This window comes from Echeneis naucrates, chromosome 13 (genome assembly GCF_900963305.1).
Source record: "Echeneis naucrates chromosome 13, fEcheNa1.1, whole genome shotgun sequence".
Taxonomy (NCBI): domain Eukaryota; kingdom Metazoa; phylum Chordata; class Actinopteri; order Carangiformes; family Echeneidae; genus Echeneis; species Echeneis naucrates.
The window spans coordinates 9511963-9526550 of record NC_042523.1 but is presented as its reverse complement, the minus strand read 5'-3'; the positions used below and the strand labels follow the sequence as shown (position 1 = coordinate 9526550).

The window sequence follows — 14588 nt, the reverse complement described above, 5'->3', positions numbered from 1 at the left end:
ACAAGTACTGATCTTGTGCACACACCTGACATTCTTACTGGGCTTTAAAGGAGTCTTCCATGTTATTCTTTCACACTTAGTTTATGATGAATTTCAATCTGTGACTGGACAGATTCATCATCTTGAGTTGTTCAGTGTGTATACTGTGATTTAAAGAAACTGACAATCTTGAAAAGACTATGCAATGTCTCGACAGGTGTATGCAATGCTTTGTATAGCTGGATTCCACTCTGAACTCCACACACACAACACCATAATATGTACCAGTGAAGTCACCAACAATTATTATACTACACTGAAGTTGCTGTTGATAAAGCTGCCTGTAAAATAATTCAAAAGCAGATGGATGGATGTGTGACAAATATTCATACTATAGCTAAGTTGTAGCAAGTATTTGTAGTTTGTCACCATGTCTGAAAAGCTAGCCTGCCATGTCTATAAACCTGGTCTTGCCTTGTGGAGGAGGACTGACTCACACACATTAAATGTGGCCTGTCCCCTCCATGGAAACCTTAGGCTTTTGTTTGCACATAGGTTCAGGTGAATTTCAGGAATGGGACTCACCCTCCTCCTCCTACCTTTCCCATTTCCTGCCAGAATGTGAATTAATAGGACAAATATAGTTAACTACTCCTCATCCTGAATCACGGCACAGGACGCCCACCCCAGTGTAGAATGAAAATATTGACAAGTATTCAGAAACTAAACAGTCATACAAGGCTGGTATTTTGCGAAGGAGAGTGACATGAAAGAGGACAATATTTTGAGGGCAGCTGCTCTAATCGTACAGGAATCCACAAAGAATGAGAAATGCTGGGGAGAGGAGCAGCTGCTGTGGGTTCACACACCCACGCCAGGAGTATTTAGGTGTGTTCAGTCAGAAAGCCAAACGTCTTTTTTTCGCACAAATTTGACCATTGGACTCTGTGTGTTTATTCACCCCCAGACAGTGTTGCTAGATTGAGCAACTGGCTTATTTATGTTAAACTGAATCTTTGTTAAACTAAATCTTTGTTGTTTTGATGGATTGGTATAAATTGGCCAACCTCTCTTCTTACTACAATACACACATTTATTCTGTTTGATGTGCACGGGCTGTCAATTTCCAGAAACCCGTGGAACTCCAGCTCCCGTATGAGAATATTTATGCTTAAAATATTTCTGCTACCAAACTAAAGATTTATGTACAGTTGTCCGCACTCTCACTGGTGCTTCACAAATTTTTGTGTCTTTACACACAGCTAGCAGCAGCTCACTTTATTACATTATACTTATTGTGTCTCATAAAATTGTATGCCTTCTCTGCTAATAGATCGCTCCTAAAGAAAAATTGTTGATATTGACTCTGCAACTTTTTGTTGCAACTAGCAAATCTGGCAATAATGAACCCAAACAGTCTGTGGGTGTGTCTATGGGTGTGTGTTTGTAAATTTGTCTGAATGGGCATCCATTTTTGTCAGTTCAGAGACTCCATACGCAGAAGAGAAACAGTTTGCTTCGTGCTTTATAAGAACTTCAGAATTTGGACCCAATGTGGCATCAAGGATAACTTTTCTTTTCACTATATTGTATTTGTGTGAAAAAAGGCAATTTCTGATCATCAAACTCAGCATATTCTAAGTGTGGCAGGATCCAATCTCATATTCAATATTAGGTCATTACTTTGTTATTATTATGTTGGTTTGTGACTGTTAGACACATCTATTGCCATCTGATCAGAGGGCACTCATACTTGTGTGGAAGGACGTGATTATTTTTTTTTCTCCTAATGTATTATTTTTGTATAAAATTGAAATCAATCATAAATCATTATTTATACTTTCTGAGAAAATATTGATATTTCAAGTAAATGTTTTTTTTCCAAAATGAAATCATGGTTGTGGTTAATTTCTATGTGGCTATGATTTGAGTAAAAATGAAGAAGTACAGACATGGAGAAGTAAAGGTAGCAATGCCGCAGAGTGTGTCAGACATTTACATGCACTTAGTATGTGATAGCATTATCATTAAATTGCGTAGTCCTATAATGCCTGACCAGAGAAATAATGGACAGAAATGTCATATTTTTTTTATCTTAAGTCTTTATTTGGCCCTTTAACAAACTGTAAAAAATAAAAACAAGCATATTGCCTTTTTGTTTATATCATATTTGTTACATCAGGCATGTCACCCAATTCAGGCAATAACAAAAACCTTTCTCTTTGGTCATCAGTATCATCTGTATCTTTATATCTGCATCTTTATTTTTTTTCCAAACAGCTTCTTCTTCTTTTATCTTGCCAAGGGGATGGTCTCATAAATGTATGTATCAAATATGATATGCACAGCATTGGGTCAAACATTATATACAATTTTTATCAGGCTTCTAACAATAAGTTGTGGACAGAATTGAGTCAGGTCTGTGGACCTCTTTGTTTGCTCACACCATTTCAGCACTAAATGCAAAATTTTGGATGGACTGAATTTCAGGTCGTGATAGTTTGCCACAACTTGGCTGATCCCTCTCATTTCTGAACTCCACGGTTTGGATGATGTTCTTTGACTTGTAAGCCTCAGCCTTATTTCCCCAAACATAGACTATTCCTTTTAGCCAAGCTGATCATGTTTTGTTTGGCCAGGCCTCAGGAAACTTCAGATTGCAGTTTATCCGTTGCATATGGTTTTCCTGGTAGTTTCGGAGCAGTGGCTGCTACACTGCAAAAGATTCACAACATGTGACCTCCCTGAGTGGTGTGTCACCTGCAGGGTTTCCTGGTGTTTACATTTTACAGTTGAATACGGTACCCTCAGGATACACCAGACTAAATTCATGAAATTGGGGAGAACTTTACTTGAGGTTTTTAGTCAATAAATTGTTGAATGTCAGCAGACTTCATCATCATCTGCCAAGTCAAGATAAATGTGCTAAAAGAGGCAAAAAGCACCGACAACAAAACGATACTGTGAGTGAAGTGATAATGAGTAATGTAATGAGCTCACATGATATTACCTGTATAGCTGTCTCAGGCCTGTTAAATGGCAGTATAATGTACCAGTTTTACAACGTTTGCATCAAATAAGAAAATTCAACATAGCTGTATTATCAGACACTTAACAGACATCTTAAAAACTAACAGGCCTGGGATTTATATTACTTGGCAAATGACCAGCTCTCCTTTCTTGTCCCTGTGTTGGCCTGCAGCCTCCATCATGGAGCCCTGCTGGGGAAAGCCTTGTAATCCCCTAATGTCACTCTATTTGGTTTTCAATAAGACCTTTGATTTTCAGACCCGGGAAGCCCTTAAAGATCCAACCAATGCCTCTTTGAATCCTCCTCTCTAAAAGAAACCGAAACACTGGTCGGCTCATTTGCATCTGTTAGAGACTGAAACACAATACTATACTCCCTAAACATCACATTTAATTCAGCTGGGAATGAGGGTTGCACCACAAACCCAATTCCTTTACAGGCTCTTGAATAATAGGAAATGTAGAACTTTCTGACTACATTCACAGCTTAAATTTGCTGAGCGATCAGTGATGAAGATTCCTTGCACTGGTTAGGCATTATCCTCTATAACGCATACTTGCTGTTGTTATTGCTGTATTCTTTGGAGTTTCAGTAACACTGGGATGATCTGTATGTCAGTTTTGAATGATTAAACTGGATCTTAGAGATTCTGACCTCAGATTTCTGCAAACATTCGATGACATACGTCATCAGAGTTAATCAGCCTTGGTGTCTGAGGGTTGGATTACATATTGCACATTGAAAACTTAAAACAGAGGCATGTCTGTTTTACTCCAGTGCTTACATACAGCACACATGCTGTTCTTCACCAAACTATGATGGAAGTGGGGAAATGTTCATACTACGATAAACATGATTGAAGCGTGATTGAACAAGGGGCATCGGAAGTCGGTTACAGCAATAATAATACATTACACACATAAGATTCAAGTAATATAACATCATTAGCATGCATTAATAATTCAGTTTCTTTGCTCTTTTTGAAATCATGATGACATGAAATATCTTTTGACCTTTTGACCTATACTCCAAACTGCCCCACATACACACAAACATAAATTGGTCTTAGTGCCATGTTATCAAAATATCCAGGAAATTGTGGATCAAAAGCTTCCTCTTGGAAAATATTGTCAAAAAGCTTCTCTGTAGAGATGCAGAGGTCTATCCCACTTTCAGATTTTTAAATCTGACTGTGATTTGCTCAGAAATTTTGTACAGAGCCACTTAAACAGAGAAAATGAGCAGTAAGACACTAACAGTTGACTTTCTCCTGTAAAACTTTGAGAGCAGCTCCCACGCAATTTATCAGCGATTTACTGCAGATGAACCCTGATCTGCTACATTGTTTAAAGAGTTACACACACACACATACAAAACCCACAACCCAATTTAGATAGTTTATATCATCCTGCAAGGATATAAACAATAAAAATAAAAAAAAAAAAAAAGTTTATTTGTGTTAAATCTTGAGGTGTAATGATTTGGTTAAGTCTAATATATGTAAAATTTATAAACATATTAATGGGGATTAAATAATGGAAATGGACTGAAATGGAAAACCAAATTCAGCTGTTGAATATTCTTCTGTTGGCAGACAAGCTCTTTCACAGAAATCAGCTCAGTTTACATTGGTATTATTAGCACAATTAGAGGAATCAGCCTTTGTGCATGAATACCCACATCCATAGAAACACAGACATGAACAACCTGAACCTTAGCAGTAGTTATTAAATGCTGTGTGTAAGAACGAGACGATAGATGTAGCTTCAAAGACAGCGCTAGAGTGCAGAAGATGCTCTGTTAGAGAGTGAAACTATTTGTTTGCTTCTGCGATGGAGGTCGATCGATAGATTCACTTCAGCCTCGGACATGAGAGGTCAACACGAGAAGCAAGCTGACACGCAGGGAAAATAGAGGAGCGGCACAAAGAGACAGAAAATGGAAGCTGCAGGGTGAATGTGGCCGTGTGTTTAGCAGAGCCAGAAGAAAGGCTACTACATCAACTCCAGCTGAGGCCCAAGAGGTTAATGGATAAGACTACCCAGCAGGGGTCAAAGGTCAGGAGGCCACTCTCTGCCAGGGCTAATTGGTCACTGCGACCAGAGTTGGGTCCGACCTTTCTATGGTGAAATACATACACATGTATGGAGCCGCTCTGACAGGAGTCTTCCATCAAAACCCCTGATCAAGGCCTCTGTTGTGCTGCTGCACAGTGATGGAGATCAGTCAGGCCTCCGCAGTAACAATCAGCTCTTCACCGTACCACCTACAGTGACAGCCAGGCTGGACTCCTGTAAAGACAGGTGGCTTTTGATCTCACGTTATTCTATTCAGTCCATTCGCTTTTATCTTTAGGTTTTCACGTAATGATATGTCCGCAAATCTTTTTTGTTTTGCGTCACTAAATGTCAGATATGATGCCACGCCAGTGTTTCTCAAAGTTTTTCATCAGAAGGAACCCCTAAAGCGACGGAGATTACACCACCGCTGGCCAACATTTTGGCTTCACATTCAATTCATACACAAAGAGAGTGCTTCACAGATTTACTGATCGCAAAAGATTTGATTAAAGAGAGTTTGAAAAATGTATTACATGCACGTGTATTTAGATATGCAGGAATTACTGACGAAAATAAAAAATTGGGATGAAGCCACAAAAACACAATGTAGTGTTACAAACAAAATACAAAAAAGCAGCAGAAAATAATTACATTTTAAGAGCTTTGCAAAGGAAATTAATGAAGTTGTTATTTTTTCGACATTGCATTGTTTATATGCATTGAGAATATGAATGAATGAGCGATTGAATGAAAGGATGGAGTATGTATCATTCAACTATGCTCAGAAACCCCAGTGACCGTAAAAACATGGCAAATATTGCCTCAGACAGCACCAGGATGACAACAATTTGTTTGTTGCTCCGTCAAAATTATTTTTAGCACATTTATGTTTGCAGATGACAGTGAGACAGAGAAAAAAGCATCTTCCAAACATGATATTAGGGGCCACGTGAGGAGTTTCACATGAGTCAGCAGTGAAACTCTGTGAAGTCTGCTGTGATCAGAATGAATCGAATTTCACTGCATTTGCATCTGAGGCTGAGAAACTGTATGAGCCCCTGGCTTAAAGGGATCCTGACAGATTGATGTTGTCATGCTGATGCTGTCACAGGTTGATGCTGGACAGGTTAATGATTTATGGGGGCTAGTGGGATGTTCAGAATGGGACCTGGGTTAATGTTCACTTTTCTCGCCAGACCTCCTCCGGGGGGCTGCCCACATCCAGTCCAGATTCAGCCATCGGGAAAGAGAAGAGAGGACCTGACTGAGTGATTCGGCTGGCTTCCAGATAAACCTGACATACACAGCAGGGAAGGAGCCCTGCTTGAGAGGCCTCTGAATGGACTCAGAGAAGAGGGCCTGACGAGGCCTAATCATCTTTTTAGTGATTCTCAATAGATGCAACAAAGATCATCAGAAATTAATGCAATCATAGCAAGATCATATAAACAACCACAGGCGGGCCAATTTTAATCTCCTTTTCTAAACTTCAAAATCTATTTTGCGGATTTGTTTCATTTGGCTGTCTGAGCTGCACCCAGGAGAATTCACACACAAACCCTCTTTCTTACGTTCATCTGCTGAGGAGGGAATGTTATTCTTTACTTGTTAAATGACAGCTATATGAAATCTGATTAATTCTTTTAATTACTTTAAAATCTTGAAAGCAAAAGAATTCACAACAATCATCTTCCCAAAGGCAGAGAGTTCAGAGAAAAACTTTTTTTTTCCCACTGCGTGATAGTAAACTCACTACCTCTGCATTTGACTGCTGGTCAGACAAAACATAATACTCATTATTTGTTTAGTTAAAAAAACAATCATGAAAATGACTGCTGGTTGCAACGTTTCTTTTATATTATCTGGAATAATTCAACCATGACTGAAATATTAAATACACTTACCTGTGTAAAGTACAGTCTCAGAGCCACAGGTTGGGAACCAGGATGCAGCCAGGATTTTAGAAACTCTAAAGTTGTCAACTGACTATTTGAATGTTATCATTATTTTGGTCCAGACACACAATGGCTTCAGTACTTCAAGCAGCTAGTAAAAGTGTTAGACATGATGTCATGTTGTAAAAGCAGGTGCTGATACAGCTTACAATGAGAATAACAGTATAAATAACAGACCGATAACATGATGCAAATCAGAGATGATAATCTAATGACCGATGTCTTCAATAATTCAATTACTTTAATATTTCAAGCGACCGGTAAAAATGTCGGCCAAGACATCAGCTTCGAAAAGCAAGTGCTGTCCAGTACAACAAACAATGAGAATACCAGTATACAGAGCAGACTGCTCATGATGCAAATCAGAGATAATAATCTAATGACAAATGTGACACCAGAGCGGCTGTGCTAACACAGCTCTTTTATATTTAGTTGACTAACTCCATCTGTTGGGACATGCAGAAAGCAGATATACATTTTGAACACACTTCCCTCAGTTTGAGGAGTGAGAGTCTCTTGGTGAGAAACCATGTTTAGTTATCAAATTAGTATCAACCAAATTATGTTAGTATTGTGTTTCATGAAATTGTCATCCTTGTGGCCTTCAAAATCTCTTTTATGTCAAAGTCTAAACTTTCCTGAGCAGAATAGATGAAATATGATTATTTAGTTTTTTGTTAGTTTTATTTAATTATTTACAACCTGCACATTATTCAATTAATAATTTTTAAAATAAATGTACTAAAATCTTGACTCCAATTTAGTCTCCAATTTCCATAATATTCTGACAATGAAGGCATTCTGACTTCTGAATTGTATGGAGTCTAAACATGATTCAATTCACTTGCCAAATATCCACCACTTTTAAATTGTAACTCCAAAAAGCACATATACAAATATTGTGAAAATACTGAGCAAAACTGAATAGAAAAACTGCTGCAGTTACATTTTGCGAGAGAGAGTAATTTATACTAAGATTATAAAAGAATAGATTCAGTCCTGTAGAGAAAACCTTCCATGTTGTGTTGCCACCGGCTGCATATAAAACCATCAAAAAAAAAAACCAAACAAACAAACAAAAAAAAAAAACAACGCTTTTTGTCTTCATCTATCAAAGTTAAGGTTTTTCTCATTTGTGAGTCACTCTGGGGCCTTCATGGTTACATTTGCTCCTCTGTCATGCATACGGCCTCTTTGCCGTTGAATAAAGCTGAGGTGTAGGAAAGGTTGAGGGCAGGCCAGGTGATGGATAGCAGTGGGGCTTGTCATCCAAGCCCTAACACTAGTCTCATTAAGCTGTAAATCTTTCACAATTCCCGCTAAAACAATGCCACAGAGGCTTTTACTTGTTGCTCCACCTTGTCACTGGCGTAACAATGAAACCGCCAAGTGGATCACTTTTGTCCACACACACAATGGCTTCAGCACTTCCAGCAGCCAGTAAAAATGTTGGACAAGACTTCAGGTTATGAAAGCAGGTGCTGTCCAATACAACTAACAATGAGAATATCAGTATAAATAACAGACTGCTCATGATGCAAATCAGAGATATAATCTAATGACAAATTTAACATCGGGCCGGCTGTGTTGGCACAGGGAGTAGACCAGCTCTGTCATATTTAATTTACTGTACATCTGTTGGAACACGCACAACACCATTATGATCCCTGATGTTATCCGTGATTAGGGAGCAGGCTCTTGGCCAGTCTCTTTGTAGCATGCAAACAAGCTAAACACTGACATCTGCTGGAAAGGATACAATGGGGAATTTGTTACCCTGTGTTTTCCAGGTTTCAGTGCTCAGGAGGAGGCAGAGATAACTGGTTAGGGTTAGTTAAGGTAGGCTTGGGGTCAGGTAAAACATCATAAAGGTAAGAAGAAGCACATATTTACAAGGAAACAGACTTATTTTAAAACTTTGGCATAATTCAAGTCAACCATGGCTTAAGAGGTGCGAGTTATCCCAGTTATTTGCAAAACAGCTATCAATATGTATCAGTTACAAAACAAACAGTAACCCAAGATATATGCAACTAGTCAAAACTTTGGAGACAGTTAGGGTGCGTACACCCTTTCATGACATACATAACTGAGAAATCTCACTGTGCAGTGGCTGTGTCTTACTGTTTGATTAATATTTTCTTTAATTTTGAAATGCACCAAAATAAAACTTATCATTCATTCATTCACTCGAGAGTGGTTCTCAGTGCCACTGTCCAACTCCAATGGCACAACCTGGTGGCAGCAAGAAAGTGACATTCATGTGGTGGCAGAAGTACTACATAATAAATATACTGTATACTATATATAAAACTTAGTGTGGAGGTAAATTAATCAAGAGTGACTTTTATATGTATCTTGTAGCAACAAAGGGGGACATTTACATTCAGTACAACACAAAGTGGTGACAGGGACTGGATGTAGCAAAAAGAAAGAGCAAGTCACAGAGAGCAGCATGAGACATTTTCACACCTAACTTTAGTTAGCTTTAAACTGTGATCCATGGCCTCATCAGTTAGAGAGAGAGGCGTGTGCCACTGGTCAGGCTGGAAACCCGCCTCAGCGCAGAGGGCCAGTAATCCCTCCGCAGCGGGCTGAGCTCAGCCTGACAGACCAAACTCAGGGCCGGCAGGCTCAAGTCCCTCCTTCGTCACTGCCGACGTCATCCTCCTACTTGTACCACCGATATCAAGATGGCGCTGCGGCCGGGATCTGGGGGAGGCAGCAGGTATTTTAACCTTTTTGTTTTGTTTTGTTTTGTTTTTAATGAGCAGTGTGTCGACAAAGAAAATGTAAGAGGCTGGCGAAGGAGCCGCCTCCGAAAAACGCTTCGCTTCCCGTTCAGCCGTCGGGAAGCTGCTTTTTGTTGTTGGGGCTGGATGCGCTGAAATGAGATGGCTGGTCTGTCAGGTGCCACAGCTAATGTTAGCTAGCCGGTGAAAGTGGACCGAGAATAACGCTGTAGTGTTCACCATGTTACCGCCTTTCAACACGTCGTGCCGCCTCTAATGGCCGTTTATCTCGCAGTTTGTGGTATCCGACGACAAAGCGTGATGTTCGTCGGTGTAAATGCTCCACAACCCCCCTGCTGACAGGCCCGTGGACCAGTCATGGTGTTGATGTTTGGCCTCGTCAGCTGTCAAGTTTCACACTGAACTCGTCATGTTTGCTATGAGGCAGAAATAAAGAAGATAGCAGGTGGAAATCGAGCTCAAATCGTTATTTCATGTAACACCAGCTGCTCTAAACTTTGAGGATTCAGGCTGATCTGCTGTAGGATTTCTCCCTAAATTAACATCTTCCATTATACCTGTGTGTCCACGTGATGCTCAGGTATCTTATTAAAACTTTAGGATAATGGCCTAAAGGAGGAGATGAAAAGGCCATCCTTATCATTTTTTCATAAGCTACCTGAATAATGAATATTCTCTGGTTACAAGCAAGGCACGCCGAGCCAGCTACACAACAGCCAGGTAATAGAGATGTGACAGGTGAAACCAAAACCCTCCACACAGTGTAACTGAGCAGGGAAAAGCAATTCCAAACCACATATAAGGAGAAGAGCTGATTATACTTATGTGATACGGCTGATAGTTATTGACTTGTCTTTTTTACTTGTGTGCAGTGTCAGTATAGGTTGAGTAGGATAGGAAAGATTCATTTATTTGACAGACATGGTCATTGGTGGACAATTGAATATGTAATTGCTCCGCCAGATTTTTGTAATTGCTGACTGATCTGTCAATGTTTGCGAATAGCAGAAACAAAATGGTGAGAATGCTCGTCACAACATGATATCATCAATATCAATATCTTATCATATATGAACAACTGACTGAAACACAACAAATGTTTAAATTGGACTAATGAGCAGCTATTTTTTTTTCATGAAAAATGACAGTTGTGGGCTGTTTTGATGACTGAAGCTTTTTAAACGAAATTATATACAATTTTGTGAAAGTGTGAGAAACGATCGGACAGTTAAAATTGAGTTATGACTGCATGCTGTAGTCCCTTTACGTTTACATACAGCTGAGTACTGACAGTGTTATACAGGATTTTATTCATATTGGGCTCTCCAACCCAAGTGCCACTTTATCACTGCTTCTGATAAGGCATTAAATTTGGCAGTAGCTCTGTAAAAACACAATTTTTTGCCAAGGGCATCTGCTATCTGTAGTACATTCAAATCCCATTTCATCTTTGTGTAATCTTTTTAAATATAATGGGTATGAATGAAGGGATGTTTGGAATATGTCTGGTGCACTATGTTATTCTTGGCAGATCGGATAATTCTGCTATAATTAAATAAAATGTGTCTTAGAGTACTGAAGTGGAAATCCAGGAGGTGGAGCAGTGGTGCTGCTTACAAAACAAGAGGCAGTGTTGTGTCATAGATGCATCTCTCTATATATATTTTATATATATAGAGAGAGAGAGAGAGAGAGAGAGAGAGAGAGAGAGAGAGAGAGAAACCAACAGTGTGATTGAGATGCGGCACATCAATATCATTAGGTCATGATGGCCCCATGCAAATGTCTTCTTGAAGCAGGCCATGCGATTAAACCATTCATCAGACTGCTAACCTCCTGAATGTCAAATGATGTCCATTGTTCTGTCCCATTGGTCAAGAGCGTCTTGCTGTCACTTACTGTTGTTTCTTCAAGAGAATCAGGAACATGATTTCTACATATATTGTAATTTCTGACGCAGTTGCCTTGGTTGAATTTAACGGAGGTCAGTGTTAAAAGACAATCTGGGTTATTTTAACTATGATAATTTGTGGTAACAGGAGAAGGCCTTTGGGTCCAGTACCTCTGGCACACTTAAAAAAAAAAACCAAAACTAAATAATAAGAAGGTCACTCACCTGGACTGGCATCCTGCCTAAATAAATAAATAACAAGATCCAAGTCAGATCTCCTCAGTTTCATAAATTAAATTATTAGTTGATGAACATAAAATCAATCAGCAACTACTTTGACTATTTATATTGACTCTATCTAGAACAAATGATTGATTAATTAAGAAAGTAATCATTTTAAGGCAGCTCAAACCCAAATCAGATACTGTATGGGTTTTAGCCTTTTAATAATAAATTATCTTTATTATTTTTGCTACTTTCAGTTTGTTTGTAAAAAGTGAGATTCCTCACTGTACAAACTCCAAAGACATTGTTATTGTCAAAGAAATACAGGAAACAATTTTGAAATGTAAGCACCAACTGCGAAAAATCTAAATTTAACAAAGCCTTTCAGTGGTCTCTCAATGTGCCTTTCTTTGAAAAACAGTACTTGTTATATTTATGGTACATTCCACAAAAGGAGCAATTTCACAATAAGCCGAAAGTAATTTTGGGATGAGTGTCCTCTGTGATGATGACATTAACTGAACCTCCTGACTCTGCCGTCTGTCTGATGATAACTGTTTGATGATTACAGTTCTTTTACAAGCCATTGGCCTGTCTGGTGGACACAGCTGCTATCACTGCTTATCTTCTTCTATGTTAATCTGCTCAACCATGACATGTTACTTGCTGTATGATGGTGGGCAGCAGTGCCATAGTGCCCCTCTAAAATCCTTTTAAGCTGCAAATCTTACAGGGAGCAGATGTGAGAAACCCTACAAGTCAAGCGTCATCACAGAAGATAAAAATCCAGGCATACTACATCAGGGCTCTGTGAAGGGCAACCCGTCTGGGCAATCAGTGAGACAAAATATGACATTTGAAAATGTCACTTTAGCCACTTCGATGGTAAAACAGGCTGTTTTTGTCTGTAATTAATCAATAAAAAATAGCAGATTAATTATTAAATAAAACGTGCCTCGGTTGAGCCTCGATTTCAAATGTCACCACCAGGAAACTCTTTTGAAGTTGCAGATCAGCTTCACATACATCACAGGTAGCAGGTAGTATGTAGTGGGTTTGTTAGAACTTTTCTTTTTTTTTTTTAAAGAGCTGAATAAAATCTAGCTTTGGACCAGAAAATCAAAAACCTCAAAGACACTTTAGAGCTAATAACAAATGCTGTAAAGAGTGGATAACAAGTCTGGCCAAAGTTCTCTACAGGCCAATCACAACAAAGGACTTATTTCATATTATACAGGCAATTTAATCTATTTTTTTGTTTCATTCAGATATTCATAAAGAAGAAGGCACATTGAGTGCCAAGAAATTTAAATCAGTTTTCATTTTCTGTCACAGTGTACATAATAAAATGGCTGTTTGATTAATCAAATATTAATCCAAAGGGTTATTTCATGATGAAAGTAAACCTTAGTTATTGTTGCAATGTACAGCTTCCATACTTGTACTCTACAAGAATAAACATATTCCTTTGTAATTATATATTCCAAATGTTAATCTTGCGTGTAGATGTCATGAAAAAGCCAAACCTATTTATTTGCCACTGGGATAGGATAAATGCATTAATACCTTCTGGCTTCCAATTAGCTCCCAGCGTTTGACGTGACTCACCTATTGGATTAGGGAGCTGTTTGCTGTCACTCGCAGCAGAGGCCTAGCTGGTTTATTCTGCTGTTTGTTTCTGCATCATCAGTTTCTGCCTGAAGAAGTGACCTGTGATCAGTTATTTGACAAATAGCTGATGGCCTGTGTGGGTTGGCTTCAGTGAGAGAGAGATACTTGGCTGAATGTGGAGACTTCCTCTGATTATTTCTTAAAGGCCCATTTCTCATCTCAGAGTCCAAGATGCCCTTGAAACTGAAGTTTGAATAAGGTCTCCTTAATCTACTTTTAACTAACATCTTTGCGAATCTCGTCTTGTAAGTATAGTGTTTTACTGACAGTGGACATTTTGAATACATTTTTCCTTTTCTGCCAGAGTTAGTGTTTCTTGTCTAAATGGTTCTTGAAGATGGATTGGAAGCATCAGCACAACATTCAAATATGTGTGACTCAATGAAGCAGCACATGATTAAAAGCATGTCAAACTGAACAGCAAACCATTCTCTAGCAGCTGTGTGTATACAGATCTAATAATGGAATTGCACAATTAAGAAATGGCAAGCAAGGCAATTATGTTTATTCATTTGACAAACAGGCATTTACACTTAAATACACATTGGAAACAAATCCAGTTAAAGTACCCTTTCGTGGAGAAATAGTACTGATTTTGTCTAGTTTTGCATCTCTTTTATTCAGCCTATAAATGTGTAATGTAAATTGTAATTCATTTTGTGTTAAAAAGCAAACAAATCACGTCTGTTTCACCTTCAAGGTTTCAGAGGGCATTTCATTGTTCATGTATTTCATGTCATGAGTTTGTATAGAAGGTTCAAAGCAGCCTTAATGTGTTATGAGCATGTTTTGTTATTTTAGCATTCATTTGAATCTCGTAACTTGCGTTTTACTTTCTGTCTTTAAGTTTTATGTATCCTGTTGGAGGAGGCTTGGGGCCACCACAAGGTGAGTCATTCTGCAGTTAAAGTAAGCATTTGACTAGTTTCTTCAAGGAGGTTGACCCAACAAATAACAAGTGTCCAGTGACATAGGATCTTCTCTGATGATATCTTTAAACGTATCTATCCAAGTCACAACATG

At 38.7% G+C, this 14588-nt stretch overlaps 1 protein-coding gene across 7 annotated transcripts in view; it reads left to right on the top strand.

Moving 5' to 3' along the window:
- Positions 1–9713: 9713 nt before the first annotated feature.
- synrg (synergin, gamma) overlaps positions 9714–14588 on the top strand; it is a 33594-nt gene continuing 28719 nt past the window's right edge. For all 7 annotated transcript variants that reach the window (XM_029516828.1, XM_029516827.1, XM_029516826.1 and 4 more), the window contains exons 1-2: positions 9714–9753; positions 14413–14453. In XM_029516828.1, the coding sequence (XP_029372688.1) occupies positions 9719–9753; positions 14413–14453 (76 nt within the window). In that variant the 5' untranslated portion in view covers positions 9714–9718. The remainder of the gene's footprint in view (positions 9754–14412; positions 14454–14588) is intronic.